At 41.1% G+C, this 17987-nt stretch overlaps 1 protein-coding gene across 7 annotated transcripts; it reads left to right on the forward strand.

Annotated features, from left to right (window-relative positions):
* Positions 1 to 1845: 1845 nt before the first annotated feature.
* Positions 1846 to 17947, forward strand: ezh1 (enhancer of zeste 1 polycomb repressive complex 2 subunit). Of its 7 annotated transcripts, none has more exons than XM_034219514.1 (20): positions 1846 to 1995; positions 3626 to 3809; positions 3936 to 4061; positions 4393 to 4515; positions 4882 to 4999; positions 5189 to 5419; positions 6531 to 6633; positions 6918 to 7081; positions 9049 to 9140; positions 9245 to 9401; positions 10501 to 10685; positions 12942 to 13033; positions 13328 to 13356; positions 13440 to 13565; positions 15544 to 15722; positions 15832 to 15927; positions 16026 to 16107; positions 16199 to 16279; positions 16358 to 16483; positions 16583 to 17947. In XM_034219514.1, the coding sequence occupies exons 2-19, from the start codon at positions 3630 to 3632 to the stop codon at positions 16444 to 16446; spliced, it is 2253 nt and encodes a 750-aa protein (XP_034075405.1). In that variant the 5' UTR covers positions 1846 to 1995; positions 3626 to 3629; the 3' UTR covers positions 16447 to 16483; positions 16583 to 17947. The 7 variants fall into 7 exon arrangements, with proteins under 7 accessions (XP_034075405.1, XP_034075402.1, XP_034075406.1 ...); XM_034219511.1 differs by having other exon boundaries at positions 16358 to 16442; XM_034219516.1 differs by having other exon boundaries at positions 1872 to 1995; positions 3725 to 3809; positions 16358 to 16442.
* Positions 17948 to 17987: the final 40 nt, after the last annotated feature.

The following is a 17987-nucleotide window of genomic DNA, read 5'->3' on the forward strand; positions in this document are numbered from 1 at the left end:
CTGGTAAAAAGAGGCGTCAGGGATCTCCATTATGAAAGTGTTGCACTCACTCACGTCACTGAAGGATGAGTGCTCTTTCTCAGCTGCTGGACCTGGGACTGAGCCAGCTAGCTCTGGGACAAAATTGCTTCCACATTTCATTTTAGAAAAAGGAGGCCACTTTTCTATGCAACTGGTTGAATTTTTAAAACCCAACAAACAGACAGTTAATACATTTGCATTACTCTTCAGTATTAGTGCGTAAAATAATAGAATGGATTGCCTGCAAGGAGGGGACTACTATTGAGAAATAAGTGAATGTTTACTTGGCACATGTCTCATGAAGAAATACTTCCTACATTGAATACAATAGTTTAAATGACTTGAGGTAAGTATGTCTACTTTGCAAACCTTTTATCTGCAAGCCTTTCTCACAGATCATAAAAGCTGCACTACATTTGATCTGAGTTCCACAATAGACAAGCGCCAAGACCAACAGACAATGTTTACATTAACCACAATTAAACACTTCCCACTGATCATGATCAACAGCCATGCTCTCCAAACTTATCTTCCTGTGTCTGTTTGCTTTTGTTTGACGGGTCGGTATCAACATGGCACGAGCTACTGTGGACAGGCCAAACATGCTGTATCATCTGAGATACCTTTGCTCACTGCATGCATAATTACTAACCAATAATGCATTCATAAAGCAGAAACCGAGAGGAGAAATTATCAACAGAAGCATGGTATTCAGAGAGAAAAACACAGAGGCAGTCATGGTTAAGCATAACATAAGACTTAACCATGTCAAGTTTGTGTATCCAAATAAGAACATGTGTATGACATGTTGTGTCATGGGATGAAAAAAGCTGGATAGCGCCATCTTGTGTGCCAGACGAGTAGCATCTCTGTGGTTTCCTTTGATCCATCAGGCTAAGGGTTTATTTTGCAAAAAGGACATTTAGAACTGTTGTGAATATTCATCAATTACCATCCATATTTTCACAGTCTTTATGATATGATTCAGGGTTACATTTAAAAGTAAAGCCAATACCATACATTGATGTTTGACTTTTTGCACTTGTATATCAATAACCAAATAAAAAAACAAGTTGAATTTAAAAAAGAGAGTAACGGTTATTTGCAGAACACTTAAAAGGAGTTGACTTGTTTTCAAATGCCACAAAAGCTAAGGTTAAAGAAAAAATGAATATCTTATATTAACAATAAATTAAACTCAAGTTGTTGTGAAATTCCCTGTTTCTAGGTCTATCACCCTCACCAATTCAACATGAGACATATCTCGATTTACCTAAAACTTATTTAAAAAAGTCAGGTCATTTCTCAAACACTTTGCATATTGCGTATGTTGCTATTCTCTTTGAGGTTTAAAACTAAATATAGCTTAGTCACTTTGTGCTGTAAAAGTAAACAAGGTCTTGTTTGTGATAGTATAGTATTATGTTATATGCCATTTTGATTGTAAGTTCCATGATTTATATTATGTACCAGAACAGGCTCTATACGTTACAATACCAATTTTTTTTTAAATGTTGTTTTTTTTTTTAAATGTTTGAAGAATTATAAAAGACAGAAATACCTATTTGAAATATTACTGATGCAAAATTAAAATGCAACATTTTAGTTAGATGGAAAATACTTTTGTTAAATATTGCTTTATGAAATTTTTTTTTTTTCCTATTTTACACTGCCATTTTAAGATGTAGGCCTATATTGTTTAAGATGTGAATTCTGTCTCTAAATTATGCTGCTCATTGTACTCATTTTTATATAACATACATTTACAATGTGCTTTCTCAAGTTTGCAGCTCAACTAGTGTAAATTAGGATGTTACGTAGTTTACGTGATGGCATCAGTGGCCCGATGACCAGCCCTCTCTCTAAAAAGAGAACGACATGCGTCGGGCTCTCCCTGGAGGAGGAATGCAGAACAACAGCGGCACTGTTTTCTAACCCATACAACTCCAATCCACTGTAGGAGTTTTCAACTAGGTATTGATCATTTTTTATTCTTAATATGTATGTATAGTTTGTTATTTGTACACAATGTGCACAGCTGGGGTAATTAGTCCTAAAGTATTTTCCAGTTGTGGAGCAGTTAATTTGTTTTGCTATTTGATAACATTCAAAAATATTCCTGTGATATTCTTTTTTAATATTTTAATAATATGGCATTTATTCTCCGATCAAATCGAGCGTCATGCCCTCACGCATTTAGATGGCGATATATCACTCTGGACAGTTGCATCAGTTCCTGTGCATGCGTGTGAATCGCTGTGCTGTGGCTGCTGCTCCACGCTACTTTTTATTCCCAGGACGCATAATAGTAATGAATCCTCCTCGGCTAGGAAAAGGCTGTGGTCATTAAAAAAGACGTCACCCTCCTGCACGGGTTGGACAGAGCCAAGTGCGCAGATATTTGTAAGCTACAACAACAACAACCTCCAGCAGCACCATGCCCATGGATAACGTAGGGATTTCTCTGAGATCCCCTCGCCGCGCGGAGACGGTATCTGTGTCAGATCCATAGCAAACACACAGCCTGTAATTACTCCAGATCTTTCGACTGTGTACAAAAATCTGACAGTGACTTGATCGCGTTGCAGTGTCTTCGCACGAATAGGAAGCAAGCCGTTGATTTGAAGGTATTTAATAACTGCGACACTGGGTGAAGGCTGGAGGTAGACGTGCACACGCGTCCACTAACGTGCTGTCATTGTGGAGCTCGGTGCGCACGTCTTTGTACATTTAAATGGTAACTGTGTTGTCTCAACGGGGCTGCGACTACAGGACGCAGCGCGCTTCATAGCTGTGGCTGAAACGTGTGCACGACTCGTATCCAGGAACGAGATGCACTATAGCAGTTTCCCGAGCTCAGTTTGGTCTTTGTAGTTATTTTCGATTGTCTTTTAGGGCCGGATTTGAAACTTGATGTTCACTAAGGTGTTTTTGGAACACAGGAAAACTGTAGGCTACTACGCACTTTCTGCTCCGCTTCGCTTCATGTTTTTTTTTTTTGAAGAGGCACGCCCACTCCTAGGCAATGTGGATTAGTTGCTTGTTTGTGTGTGCACGCCATGAGTCAATTTGTTCCTTATTTGAGCCATTGCTATTCATGATTGGATCGAAGGAGAAACGGCGATCGTATATGAGCAGTTTAAAGCACCAGTGTGGAAGTATATTTGTTGCCTTTATGTCAGTTTTATTTTGCCTACAGAGGGGGGCACTCTTTTCAAATGTACTTCCAGTGAGGGGGGAATGGGGAAGTGTTATGCCTGTAACGTAGAGGGACAGTATGTTGCACTTAATGTGTGTAGTAGGCTACTAATTTAAAATAAATTGCAGAAAGTCACAGGTAACGTTTGGAAACGGATGGATTCGTTATACACTTACAATTGAGCACCATGGACTTGTTTTAAAGCCTTGTATATTATTAGAGATTCCTTAAGGAATGGTCCAAACTTAAACATTATTCTAACAGTGTCAATTGCTCCTAAACACATTTTAGGCATCTGAAAGCCTAATTTAACAACATAATTCAGCCTGTTTAATTATCTTGATGCATTGTGTACCGCAGTGATGTTGGACTTGTTTGCCACAAAGTATCTCTGTCTTTTTAAAGAGTCATGGAGGAAACAGCTACAGCAGCTCCATCCCCTGGTACCGGGGCTGCCACCCCAACCCCAAAACCTGAGCCTTCCTCCTTTGTACCCTCCCGCAGCCTGCTAGAGTGGAGACGGAGGGTCAAGTCTGAGTACATGCGCCTTCGCCAATTAAAACGCCTTAAAAAAGTAGAAGAGGTCAAGGTGGGTCAACAAAAATATTTTTACTGTATGGGATATTATGCTGTTGTGGGTTTCATATGATGCACTCACTACCTGTTTATGCTTTTAACAGTTTTTGTGACATGCTCTTTGTTCTTATGATTCCAGGCCCTGTTCAATTCCAACAGGCAAAAGATTGAGCAAAAGACAAATGTCCTGAATGAAGAGTGGTCCCGGCTCAGGATCCAGTCCATCCCTCTGTCAACGTCTGCCGGAATTGGGGCCAACAAGAAGGTGTGTGTGTGCGTTTGTGTGTGTGCACGTTATTCCATCATTACGTATCCTCTTCACCCGCATCAGTGTTCTGCTCTGATTCTCACCTGGCTGTCAGGTGTTACTGAAATATCTCAGGACAAAGCTGTGTGCCAGAACATAATCATATGGCAGCCAAGGAGTAGTGCTGTAAAAGTTAATATTACACATAGCCTGTGGTCCAGGCAGCATTCTCTCTTCTCTCACGCTGTCGGGGTTAATCTTATCAAGGGTGGGGCGGCATGTCATCGATTATACAGTTATATAATTGTCCAATAATGCTGACTCAAACTCACCTCTGGTGCTGTTGCAGATGTGTACAGTGGAGTTTGGCTTCCCAGAATTCAAAGCTCAAGCCATTGTCATGAGACCTCTGTCAACAGTGGCAGGGATCCCCTTCATGTACTCCTGGTCGTCTCTGCAGCATAACTTCATGGTATGACATGATACATACTGGGTTGTAGGTGATGCATTTACAGTGCTGTTACAGGTGCAGCATCTCACATATTATTCAACATGATCCTCTGTGAGATGAAATGGATGGAACATCTAAACCAGAGTAAGTCAAAAACACACATCATGAATCTAAATGCTCCAAAAAATATTTTATTTTGAAAACATATAGTTTGACTGGCAAAATGCTCTTGTAACACAATTTGATTTCTTTCTTATATTTCCAGATCAGGACCACATGCACATTTTAGGAACTACATGTTAGCTGTACAGTAGATCACAGTTGGTGGTGTGACGTATTCCATCATCAGGTCTCATTGGTGTCTTGACGTGAGGTTTTGTTTCTTAGGTGGAGGATGAGACGTTTCTTCACAACATCCCATACATGGGTGATGAGGTGCTGGAACAGGATGAGGCCTTCCTGGAAGAACTCATTGACAACTACGATGGTGTCCATGGTGACAGAGGTATGTGTTGAATTCTCTATCACATTACAGTTTCTGCACACAACCCATAATATAACACCTTGTAATTATGTATATCACTGCAATATTCAGGGACTTTGGTTTAGTATATGATGATGATGCAGCTGATTTTCTCAAAGTGTGTTGAGAAGATAAATATTTAAGGAATTGGCTTTTTTATATGTATTCCAGAGGGGGGGTTTATCAGCGATGAGGTATTTAAAGAGCTGGTGGAGGCCTTGTGCCAGTACTCTGACCACGAGGAGGAGGAAGAGGAGGAAGCAGCAGGGGCGATGGTGACGGTGGAGGTGACAGGGAAGAAGGAGGACGAGAGAGTGATGAGGAGCTCAGTGGAGGGCTCAGAGGAGACTAAACCTGGTACTGGGGCATTTACCAGGAGGAAGAGGAGGAGCACTACTGAGGGTGAGCATTTATGTTGATGGGAGTTTGTGTCTTTAGACCAGGCGGCAACATTCTCTGTAAACATTGTTCCAATGAAATGATGGTCTCAATTGCTAGTTTCAAATCTTCTTCAATTAAGTAAAATATAGTCCCATTTAGGGTCAAGTAGTAAAGTATACAATTAAGCAGTTCTTGCTTTATGCTATGTTGATACTGAGAGCAACAAGTAACAGAAGTAGTTGACATGTAGTTACAAAGTCCAATCAGATCACTTTTTCAGCACTCCAATGACATGGTCCCCTTTCCCCCACTATTCCATTCCTTTAAAAAGTTGAAGAAATTAGCTAGCCATTAGCCAGTACATTGTGCTTTTATGTGGTATGGTGTGTATGATAATGAGCGTTTGAGCAACACTTCAAAGTTGTCTCTGAAATAATATATCTGGCCATGCTTGGCTATTTTGCCGCTTGTAGAATGGGCATGGCGTTAGGGTGGGTCTACCTTGTGATTGACAGGTTTCTACCACAGCCAGTCCGGGTGCTCTATGTGTTTTGGTCTCAGAATTTGAATTCTGGGCTTCAAAACTGTAGTCCTGAAACCAGTGACATCACAGTGACTATGTCCACATCTTATATATGGTCAATTGTTGAGGGTTGCAGCATGAACAAGGCTGTTACTGTTCCTCTCATCACACTGTAGAGCTGCCACAAGGTCGCCCTGCCACAGCAGCCCTTGCAAAGGCATTGTTTACTTCAAAGCTGTCCCTGTGTCCCAGCATGGGTACTGTGTGTGAGGGAACCTGTTTGTCTATGACACAGATATGGCTCTAATTACAGAACCTAATGGCCTTTGGTACCAAGCGTTATGGGACTAAAATGTAACTAAATGTAGGCACACCTGGCTACACAGTCATTCAGGAACTGGTACACAAACACATCCATGAATGAGGGGCTTCATGAATAAAAGATACTGGGAAAAGAAAACGTCACTGCTTGTATTACATCATGGGAAAACGTCTCTACCATTGCAATATATTTATACGATTTTGAATAAGCTCTGTTTGTGAATCTGTATGAAAAACTGATGTGTAATAGGTTGTTTGCATAACCAACTTTCTTTCTGTCTCCCAAAGTGAGGGACATGTCCGGCAGCAAGAAGGTCCCCAACGATAACATATTTACAGCCATCGCCTCAATGTTCCCTTACAAGGGCACCACCGAGGAGCTGAAGGAAAAGTAAGAAAAGTGCAGTGCACACTGAGAATCTATGTCCACAATGCTGAACAGGCCGTTGCTTAGTGTTCACCATGGAGACGCAAGCTGTCAGGAGGGAAAGTAATAATGGTGGCTCCCTCTCAGGCTCTCTGACTGAAAGGAGCAGTCGCATCAGCATCTGAAAGAGCTTTACTGGGGGAAAAAAACAACTTAAACCAGGAACAATTTTAATTGATACTTATACCGTGGTAAAACTGTACATTTGTGATATATTGCCAGTAAAACTCTCCCTGTCACCTCTACAGGTACAAGGACCTCTTGGGTCCCCCCCGCCCTGTAAAGCTGCCCCCTCTCTGCACCCCCAACCTGGACGGTCCATTCGCTAAGTCTGTACAGCGGGAGCAGTCGTTGCACTCCTTCCACACACTCTTCTGCAGACGTTGCTTCAAATACGACTGTTTTCTCCACCGTAATAGTTTATATTACATATTACGATCTTTTTTGATTTCCATTAAGATTTTGATTAAAGATCAAATGCAAAGGTTTTTTTATAATTGCCAGTCAAATCGAAATCATATAGCTACAACACTATCTAAGATATTGCAGTATTAAAATCGGAGATAATATGCGTCTGGCAATGCGCAATATTTATTTTGTTCAACCCCCAACACCAAGTCCGACGATTTATTTTCTCAGCCGCTCCTCCGCAAGATGGCGTCGCGTGACGTCACAGTGGCCAAACAAACAAACCTTGGCTTATCGCTCACAGCTGCTTCCGCCGATAGTACAACTTAGTTTCGTTATCATGTCTGATTCTGAGTAGACTATAGACTAAAAGCTTTAGGAATCCAAACTATAACATATAATAAGTACCCTGTATCAAGATTGATGCAAAACAAGTGAAATTTGACCTTTTAGAGAGGTTTAGAAAAATAAAGTCCAGGCGCTCTGAGTGAGCCTCTGAATTAGCCCCGAGCGAAAAATGTTCGCAGCGGCTCACAGCGGCTTCCGCCGATAGTACAACTTAGTTTCGTCTATCATGTCTGATTCTGAGTCGGAGGCCACCCAATATCTGGAGTATGTTGTCGACATCCAACCATATCTATACGAGCCTCTGATGTCGAAGAGGAAATACAAGGAAACGTCACCTGATATCACCGATGAAAGTGCTGATGGCGATGATTCAAGTTCGCCATCTGAGGAAGAGGCCGAGGGTGCTGAGAATTGGTGTAGATGTGGAAACTGCCAGACCATGCATACAAGCCGAGAAAACAAGTGCTGCCACAACTATGGGAAAGTGAAGGAAGAGATGGGAGAAGAAGTCTGCATCACCGACTGTAGGACGTTCGACATTTTCCGTTATGAGTGGAGGAGCGATGAATGAGCTGCAGATAAACTACAATGCGTGTAGTGAATTAGCCCCGAGCGAAAAATGCTAACCTATCACTCCTAGCGCCCTTATTACTTATCCTAGCTCCACATCCAACACATTGTTTATGATCGTAAAGACACAGAATCTAACGGTGCCCACCTCTATAAGCAATACAACTGCAATTCCGTTATCTGCTGTGCTCCGTGCGCTTTGAAATCTAATCAAAAGTTGTTTACCTCAATTCTTTGGCGTTTCTGCATCGCCCGGCTCTTTCGTTCTTTCAGTGGTTTCTTGTGCTGAAATATGGAGGGGACGGCTCCGGGTTTCAGCCACCGACGTGCTATTAATGCTTCTTCACCAACAGACTTCATGATAGCAGGATCAACGTCGTATGCATCACACGTGAAGTGATCAGAACACAACCTGCTCCATTTTGTCGGTTGCCAGCCAACACGATTCACTAAAAAAATCCATTTTTTGCGGATGATTTGGTCTTTGGGAAATGCATGTAAAACTCTCCCAGATCCCGCACCGTTCGTACAACAAAAAGCTCAACAATAACCCATGTTAATTCAGTTTTCTTTTAGAAAAACATGTGACCGAGACTGCCGAGTCGGGATATTTGGTCCAGAGACTGTTTGGCCACTATTACGTCACGCGCGCGGAGGCTGCTGGGAATTACATGTCAGAAATTCAGACGGCTTTGGGTCGAGTTTTGGATCAATAAAAAGCTTTTTTTTGGGTGTATTATCTCAATTTAAATAAAATAAAAAATACAGGCAGTCTTAAAAACAACATTTCTATACAAATGTAGCATATTTGGAAGCTTTGCATTTGATCTTTAAACTTGAAATCGTTATATATGTCTTCCCCGACTATTTTTTGTGCCTTAGGTGTTTTATTACATTTGTTCATTTGTGAACTAATTACCTGAGGTAGTATTCCGATTGGGTCAGATGTTGTACACAAATGTGCATGTAATTTGTATTAAGCAAGTAATTACATTTCAAAGTATTCTCAACCCAAAAAAGAGAATCACTATATTTGTGTTTCTTTTCATAAAGCTTTCCATGCTACACCCAATGTGTACAAGAGGAAAATAAAAGAGATCCGCATAGAGACTGAACCATGTGGTGAAGACTGCTTCCTGTTACAGGTATGCCAACCTTACAATTGTTATCTTCCTTCATTTCTGTAGCTCATGCTATATGTTGTTTTCACTCTTTGTTGTTCTTTCCATTCCCTGCGTTTTTTCTGAAGAAAGGGGCTAAAGAGTTTGTGGATCAGAATATGTTGCGGTCACAAAGGTCTCGAGGGTGCCGAAGGCAGCAGCGTCCCACCAGCTCCAGCTGTCCCGGACCCTCTGTGTCTGCTGAGGAAGTCCAAGAGAGTGACCATGAAACCACCTCCTCCTCAGGTAGGACTCCGATCTTCCAGGTGCTGGGTTTGGAGCTGCTTTTCAGATCACAAAAATTGACAAGACAAAAGGAAGTATCGGAAAAGGTTCATTGTAAAATGTTTCATTCTAGTTTTTCTTTTACAATTACTTATTGCTATATATTGCGTATTCATTTGAGATTTCTGTGCCTCATACAGTATAGACACAGTTATTTAAATTTGTTTCTGAGTCACTGTGTGATGTATTGGATGCATCATTTACCATAACCTCCCCCAAATCCCTCCTTTTCTGGAAGGCTGTTTGCCCCAACTGACTGCAGCCCTTTAAAAAACGAAATTTGGCCGAAGATCTTAGCCGACAAGTGATATCCTGCTGTGTCTCCCCTGTTCCAGCTCTCTCTTGCCAGGCAAAATAAACCAGCCATTAGTTTTGCATGCTTCGGCCCTAATATAAACACTTTGTTCCCTCTCCCCCTCCTCCTACTAGGTTTTTGTTTTGTTTTTGTTTTGCTTTTCTGTTGAAATGTACATGTGGAGAGCAGTGGGAGGGAAATAAGAGCAATCTCCTCTTGCTCTTCATTGTCCCCCTCTCCTCTGGAGCTCTCAGGTTGTTGTTCTTCGCCATCAGTGCCTCACTGGAAGTCTCTGTTAGTTTTGGAAAATGCTCGTGCTCAGCCAGTGACTCAGCAGAATCTCTTGCACATGTTGAGATAATGTGGAAAAAACAGATTGTCGAGCAGATTAATAAAGATACTCGGTGCTCCAGCATGTGGCCACAGCATTGCTGCATTCAGCCTGTTGCCAAGCAACATTCGGCTCTCTTCCTCGAGCTGTGGGTGTTTGAGCATCAGTATTGAATATTCAAAAAGCACACACACACACACACATTCAGATACTCAAACAATTGTTTTCCTAGTAAAAGCTATATGTGTCAGTAGGGTTAAATTATCATGACTCGTGTGTCCGTGGGCAGATATATAACTGTTAAAAGCCTTATACCAAAACAAAGTAAAAAGTGTGTTCAGCTGCAGGTGTGTAGATTAAACAAATATCAAACAGACTCTTTGCCAAGAGTAGTTGGACAGTGAAACCAAATTGTTTTTCTGTTTTTGTAACAGAAGAGAATTCGCGATGCCAGACTCCCACCAAGCTGCGTCCAGCGGTTGATAACGGGGAGCAGCAGGCGAGCTGTGCGGTCCAGTGGAGCGGGGCGGAGGAGTCACTGTTCAGAGTGCTGCACGGCACATACTTCAACAACTTCTGCTCCATCGCTCGCCTCATCGGTACAAAGAGCTGCAAGGAGGTAAAATGTGTAAAGACCCCAACAGTATTCTTATCTCAGAAGATGGTAGGACAGGAAGTACACCAATTAAGCGCTGTAATCCTCCAACATTGTCAAGTCACGATGGACATTTCAGCAGAATCAGTGAAAGCATCGTTTTTGTCCTATGGATTCTTCTTCCTTTACTCACAGTGCAACTAAACCCCCCAACACTTCGTACTGACTGTGTTATGCTAGTAGTGGGCAGTGGCGAACCGTCAGGGCCTTCAAGGTATTCAGAGAATACCCTGGAACACTCAGATAAAGCAAACAAAAAATCGATTTAATTATATAAATAAAATGTATATAAAATGAATAAATGAGAATGGTATCTGTGTTGTTGATCTGTAATATTACAGTGTTACGTTGATTTGTTTGTCCTTCTCGGACCATGCACTACGCATTTCAGTGGTTTTATGTTAGAAAAGAAAGCAACCAATCAGATCTCGTTCTGGGTCTCTGGGTAGGATATCCTTCAACCAAGGTATTCTACATCCTTGATAGAATGCCCTGGCCGTTGCACTGAATGAGAGCGTACGTTTGGACTGACAGTTTGATCAACCAATCATATATTGATTTGTAGCCAATGGGCGTATTCTTTCAGAGTTCCCCTCGGTTCCAGGGTACTCTAGAAGGCCCGCTAGTTAACTGGCTCGAGACAGAGGATCTAGATGAATGTGACGAAGCCGTTCGAATGCCGTTTTATTGTTTTTAACGTTGAAATGGCAAGTGCAACAGGTGAAGATGAAGTTGTTGCGGAATTGTTGTGAGTACCCTTTTCAAGACGACAATTCAGTGAAAAGACGGACATTATAACGCCGCGGCGGGGTGTGTGTGTCTACAGAAGGTCCAGTTGTGATAGACACGGTTCGCCACTGGGCTAATGTAGCTTGGCCCACTTTGTAATTGGTCATCTTTGGATAAAAAATATGTTTCTTCTGGAGCTATAAAAGGCTTTATAAAACTACTCTCAGAAATACTCCTGAACACCTGTGAACAGATTTTGATGTTAAAAATAAAAAGTTGAATTCCCCTTTAAATCCCAGATGCTAAAGTGAGATAAAGTCTGGAAATAGATGTAACACTTCAAAACACTTCAGTGTAGCTGAAAACACACACACTTAAAACAAAACCAACAAAAGGGAATGCAGACAAGTAGGAAATAGAAGCAAAAGGATTCATGTGAAATGAGGGTTTATTTTCGAGACAGCCCTTAAGTACAGCAATTGTGAGTCATTAGCTATGCCACCTGCAGTTCTAATGTTATAATAAAAAACTGCATCAATCTGAAACTGATGCATAGTTATGCCATACTAACATTTCTGATTTCTTTTGCGTTTGCGTCAGTATGAATGTAATAATGCATGCATCCTGTGGTTTTATGGTATGGATAATTGGAATGACTACAGAGAGAATGGCATATGACACCATAAACACGTATGCTGACCAGGATGTGACCATTGCTCATATTCTCGTCATGGTGTTTTTCAGCTTAAGACATATACAGACTTAATGTCCAACATGACTGAAAATCGTATGGGGCTGTGGGGAAAAGATGACAACCTCTAATTCTATTACTTTTGAGCTCAGTAGAATGCGGAAAATAACGATTTAACCATATTTAGCACATGTTGAAGCAGCCTTACCCATTTACATCCAACCTTGTAGTACCTTAAGTTCAGAGATGTATTGGATGGACCTTTTTGTATCCAAAGGGCCCCGCCCACTGCTTAACTGAGGCGGAAATGCTGAAAACCGGCTGCATCATTATGAATGTCTGTGTCTTAGGAAAGAGGCCAAATCTGGGTTTTGGCAGCCAGAAGTGTGTGTGGGTGTGTGTGTGTGTATGTGTGTATGTGTGTGTGATGTGTGTGTGTGTGTGTGTGTGTGTGTGTGTGTGTGTGTGTGTGTGTGTGTTGTTGTGTGGTGTGTGTGTGTGTGTGTGTGTGTGTGTGTTGTGTGTGTGTGTGTGTGTGTGTGTGTGTGTGTGTGTGTGTGTGTGTGTGTGTGTTGTGTGTGTGTGTGTGTTGTGTGTGTGTGTGTGTGTGGTGTGTGTGTTTGTTGTGTGTTTTGTGTGTGTGTGGTGTGTGTGTGTGTGTGTGTGTGTGGGTGTGTGTGGGTGTGTGTGTGGGTGGTGGGTGTTTCTGTGGTAAAAATTGCAGTGGGTTAGGGTTACAAATCTAACTATAAGCATGATGCATTTTTATTCTTATGCATCTTATTTTACTTTACCCACAGGTGTACAAGTTTGCGGCGAAGGAGGCCCTGATCCATCGTGCTCCTTTGGTTGATGGAGGCATCCCGCCCCAGAAGAAGAAACGGAAACACAGGCATGATATCGCCACTTATTCTCCCACTTATGCACAACCTTCTCTTAATGATGTCAATAGGATAATAACCTAATTTATTGCAGAAAGAAGATAGGCCTTCAGTGAAATCTCCCTCAATTTTAAAGTACATGATTAAGGTCACACAGAGTTAAATCCAAACTGCACTGTTGCATTTGGTCTTCCTGACACATTTAATGGTTTGTCACTCAACAATCAATGACAGGCACTTAACAGCATCACTCTGGAACAAGGCATAAGAGTTGTTAACCCTTTTGTGTTTGTTTAATGTGGCAGGTTATGGGCAAAGATTCAGCTAAAGAAAGGTACGTTCACAGAAAAAAAAGAAATCTGTAATACAACACAGTCTACTGTCCCAGTCTGAAAGGTTTGTCCTCTGTTGCTCCAGATAGCTCGTCCAATAAGGTGTACAAATACCAGCCATGTGATCACCCCGAACATCCATGCGACAGCACCTGCCCGTGTGTGATGACCCAGAATTTCTGTGAGAAGTTCTGCCAGTGTGAGCAGGAGTGTGAGTGTCACCTTTCTCTTTCACCATAGTGCTTCTTTCTTTCTTACACACACAAAAATACATAAAAGCTCTCTCCGCCTTGTAATGCTTATTGTTTGTCATAACCTCATTTTCCACCTAAAGCCCTTTTTCCAGTAGAGCAGGGCAGCAGAATGTAAGTATGCAGTATTCTGGCAGCAGTCAGAGGAGAAAGTGTCCTCTGGCCATCGTAGGTGGGTGTCTGTTTAAAACAGAGCTGCATTCAAAATGAGGCATTCGCTGCAGCAGCAATGACCCAGAACTGTGTTTTCCAAAATGGCCACATGGTGGAGGAATGCATTCTGTATTTTGTTCTCGGGAGAGTTTACAACAGAGAAAGGGGAGAAGATTAAGTAAATATTTTGCTATGGTTTGGAAGAGATGGTTTCCCCTCATTTGTTCATCTGTTGTGGTTCAGTCATCTTCTCTCGGCCCTCCTCCTTACCCGACTGTTACCTCGCCTTTTCCCGTAGCTGAAGAGAGCCCAGGCCAAACAGGAAGCAGCCCCCGGTTGCACATGTGTGTGCTCCGGAGACTTGGAGAGAAATCAAAGGGATATGACAGGCTCTGTGCCTAATCTCCAACATCAGTATGAGTCAGACCGCTTCAGCTAAACAAAGCTTGATGATACAGACACATAAAACTCACACAGGCTGGGAATGGGAGGGTTTTAAAACGGAGAAGACAAATGCTGCCTTCAGCTTTGTGTTGTACACAGTGTTTCCCGGGCAGAGGCTTCTGGAAAGACATTTGGGTTACATTTTGCCTGATCCTTCCACTCGCCTGCCTGCAGGGTGTTATGTTTCACTCTGCAAAATTGTATTTCAGCATATCTGCCAGCAGAGGTCACTGAGTGATGGGTTTCTCAGCATTACTCAGCTATTTAAATTCTGTGCTGCACAACTGCGTTTGGAGATGGAATTAATTTCCATAGCCAACCTGTTTTCTGCTAAGTCATATAATAATGATAAGATAAGAAGTACTTTACTGATCCCAATTTGGGAAATATGTGCATTGCAGCAGCATAAAGAAATTAAAAGACTAGAAATAAACAATCCAAAATGTAAACATCTCAAATAGAAATAAAATAGCATTAAAAAAAGTAGTTACATGTTCATTTCATTTCATTTAATCGTTTATTTGAACCCGGACAATGCACATTAATGAACATTTTAAACAAAATAATGCTTTCAAATGTAAATGAGCCGGATTTTAGCTTTGAGCTAATTTCCATCCGTAGTCCCGTCACATACAACATTTATGAACATAACTGAAATACAAATTTACAGTAACAAAATATAAAGCAGGATATGATATACATTAAGTGTGTAAGGAATGGAATATTAAATTGAATATACATTTAAAATGTACAGTGTGACTTTAAGTCCAGTTGTCCAAGAGAATCTATGGAGCAGAGAGGTGATTTGTTATACAGAGTTATTGCAGTCGGCAGGAATGTTTTCCTGTATCGGTCCTTGTGATGGATAACAGTTTGTTCAGTGTCCTCCTCTCCACCACAGCTTCAAAAGGGTCCAGCTTGATGCCGATGACGGAGCCAGCTTTCAATTGCATTGTCAGAATCAGAAACAGGTTTATTACCATATTTTAGGTTTACACGTCGAGGAATTTAATTTGGTGTCGTGGTGCATACATAAAAGTAAAACAAGAATTAAAAACACAGGTAGAGAACAAGAAAAATATTAAGAATAATACAAAATATAATAAAATGTAACAGTATTTACATTGCAATGGAATGGAATAAAAAGGAATAAAATATGGAATAAAAATCGGCAGTAATTAAAAGAAAACAGATATTGTTGTACATTTTGTGCATTAATGTAATGCATAGAGTCTGCATTGTCTTTCTTTATTCTTTCTTTTATTCTGCTTTTTTTTTTACTACTCAAACTTGTGAGCGCATCCCCTTTCAGAGCAGCTGTGTGTGTCCAATGTTTTTTAGGCCAGAACCGCTTCCCGGGCTGCAGGTGTAAGACTCAGTGCAACACTAAACAGTGTCCCTGCTACCTGGCGGTGAGGGAATGTGACCCAGATCTGTGCATGACCTGCGGCACTGCAGAGCACTGGGACATCAAAATGATCTCCTGCAAAAACTGCAGCATCCAGAGGAGCCTAAAAAAGGTACACTAGGTCACTTGAAGGTCTTAATGGTTAAATATGTTTAAGCCTTTTATTCTGGGGATCTCCCATATGTGTGCGTGGTGCCCTAACCTACATCTGATTCTCTCAGCACCTGCTTTTGGCTCCATCAGATGTTGCCGGATGGGGCACCTTCATCAAAGAACCAGTTCAGAAGAATGAGTTAATCTCTGAATACTGCGGAGAGGTAAGACCATGGGGTTTAGTCATATTTTATAATATATAAGCTCTCAAGTGGATTTAATTGTTATAGTGTTTATTATTCCTTTGTGTGTGCATGAGCAGTTGATCTCGCAGGATGAGGCAGACAGACGCGGAAGGATCTATGACAAATATATGTCTAGCTTCCTTTTCAATTTAAACAATGGTTAGTATTCCCAATTCCTCCTTTTATCGTAACCATATCACGGTTATGGTCTTTAAAAATAATCCTTAATACACGCTATGTTTCTGGGTAGACTTTGTTGTGGATGCCACTCGAAAGGGGAACAAAATCCGCTTTGCAAATCATTCAGTTAATCCTAACTGCTACGCTAAAGGTAATATTTATCTTTGCTATGTTGTCAGATGTGAGTTCACAGGATTTTTCTTGGCTAAGCTGTTTGCTTCTATTGCAGTGGTAATGGTGAATGGAGACCACCGCATTGGAATCTTTGCCAAGCGAGCTATCCTGCAAGGAGAGGAGCTCTTCTTTGACTACAGGTAGAGTCACAGGCCTTTTTAGTGACTCCAGCCGCTTCAAAGTAAAACAAAAAAGAAACAGGCCACTGTACGTTAAGCCTGAATGACTACTTCCTGCAGTTCCTGTATATTAACTCAGACACTTCATCTTCTTTTCACAGATACAGCCAAGCGGATGCCCTCAAATATGTGGGGATAGAGAGGGAGGTAGACACGGCTTAGCTGCCTACCTCGATAACCAGCCCACAAAAGCTCAGCCACCCACTAATGCTTCTGGCCCTCTTTGTAGCGTCACATCTAGAAGACGAGTTTCTATGATCAGCCGCTGTCTCTGCCCTCTCTGTTGCACTTCTAAAAATAGAGTCCCTCCCTATTGTTTGCTCCCTGCAGACATCATTCCCTCGTCCAGTGACAGCAGTCAGTCTCCCTCTGCCCAAACCCACCCACTACCTGCAACAGTGTATACGCCAAGCTTATGAAACTAGACTATATAAAGTGGAAATACTATTAATCCGTATTGCTTACTGCACCACGAACATCTCGTTCTGTTTTTTTGTTTCATCAAGTAAAAGCAAAGAGGTCGTGATTACCCATCCTTAAGTGTGTTACTGTACTTATAGACCAGCTTTTATTTGACCTCTCAATACATTAAAACAAGCTTTTACATAGTATATGATAATAATCAGTGAAATGCATGTGCTGTCTCTTGGATAAGCGAACCAATAAACATGTTAGCATTAGCTTCAGTCAGAATCTGTGCGGTCTCAGTATTGCAGTCTGTGTTATGTTACCCACTGGCAGTTCTTCTGAAGAACTTGACCAGGTTTGACAGCTTGTGTTCCTCTTTGAATCTTTTTCAGCGGCTAGCATCACCACCACATCTTTATGGTGAAATAAGATATTGTGCATTTATATAATTGTTCTGCAAAAATAGGCAACCAGACAAGAACCGACTGACTGAATGTAACCTCTAGACGATGGTGAAGAGATCTCATCCCTCTTTTCATTTTTACACATAAATCCATTCTGTCAGTACTTTGAGTAACGTACACACACATCAAACATTTATTATCATACTTTCATGATCTTGAGGCCTTTACACTTTGTGAAGGATATAACTAATACATTAACAAGTCACAGTAAATGTCTTCCTTTTATAAATCATATAAGTGCCAAATGATTTCATACAGAAAAAAGACTGAAAAACGTATTGCATAATTAAAAGATGTATAAATTAAAGGTGACCATTTCAAGGTTATAACTATGGGGAAAGCAAAATGATCAGTGTTTGACCAAATATTGAAGTCCCCCACATGTGAATGTAAAACATCTTTCATCATCTCTCATTTGTTCTATATGTCCAGATTTGTAATTCATCCTGTTTTTCCATTTAAAATACATTCAGTCCCAATTTAAAATGAGATCCTTCTCAATAGGGATGAACAAAATGGAGTTTACTGCTATGTACAGTGTATGCCTATAAAAATAAAAGTTTAACTTTATACATTAAAACATGCTGCTCTGGTCCTTGAGTGTGTTTAATGTCTCTGTGCAAAACACATCTTA

The sequence above is a fragment of the Gymnodraco acuticeps genome, unplaced genomic scaffold (assembly GCF_902827175.1).
Source record: "Gymnodraco acuticeps unplaced genomic scaffold, fGymAcu1.1, whole genome shotgun sequence".
Lineage (NCBI taxonomy): Eukaryota > Metazoa > Chordata > Actinopteri > Perciformes > Bathydraconidae > Gymnodraco > Gymnodraco acuticeps.

Bases quoted from the DNA above. Each gene is read 5' to 3' on its own strand.
- ezh1 (XM_034219511.1), top strand. From the start codon at position 3,630: ATGGAGGAAACAGCTACAGCAGCTCCATCCCCTGGTACCGGGGCTGCC. The intron at 7,082-9,048 runs GTAATAGTTTAT...CTTTTCATAAAG, and splicing joins ATACGACTGTTTTCTCCACC to CTTTCCATGCTACACCCAAT. The intron at 10,686-12,941 runs GTAAAATGTGTA...CTTTACCCACAG, and splicing joins GTACAAAGAGCTGCAAGGAG to GTGTACAAGTTTGCGGCGAA.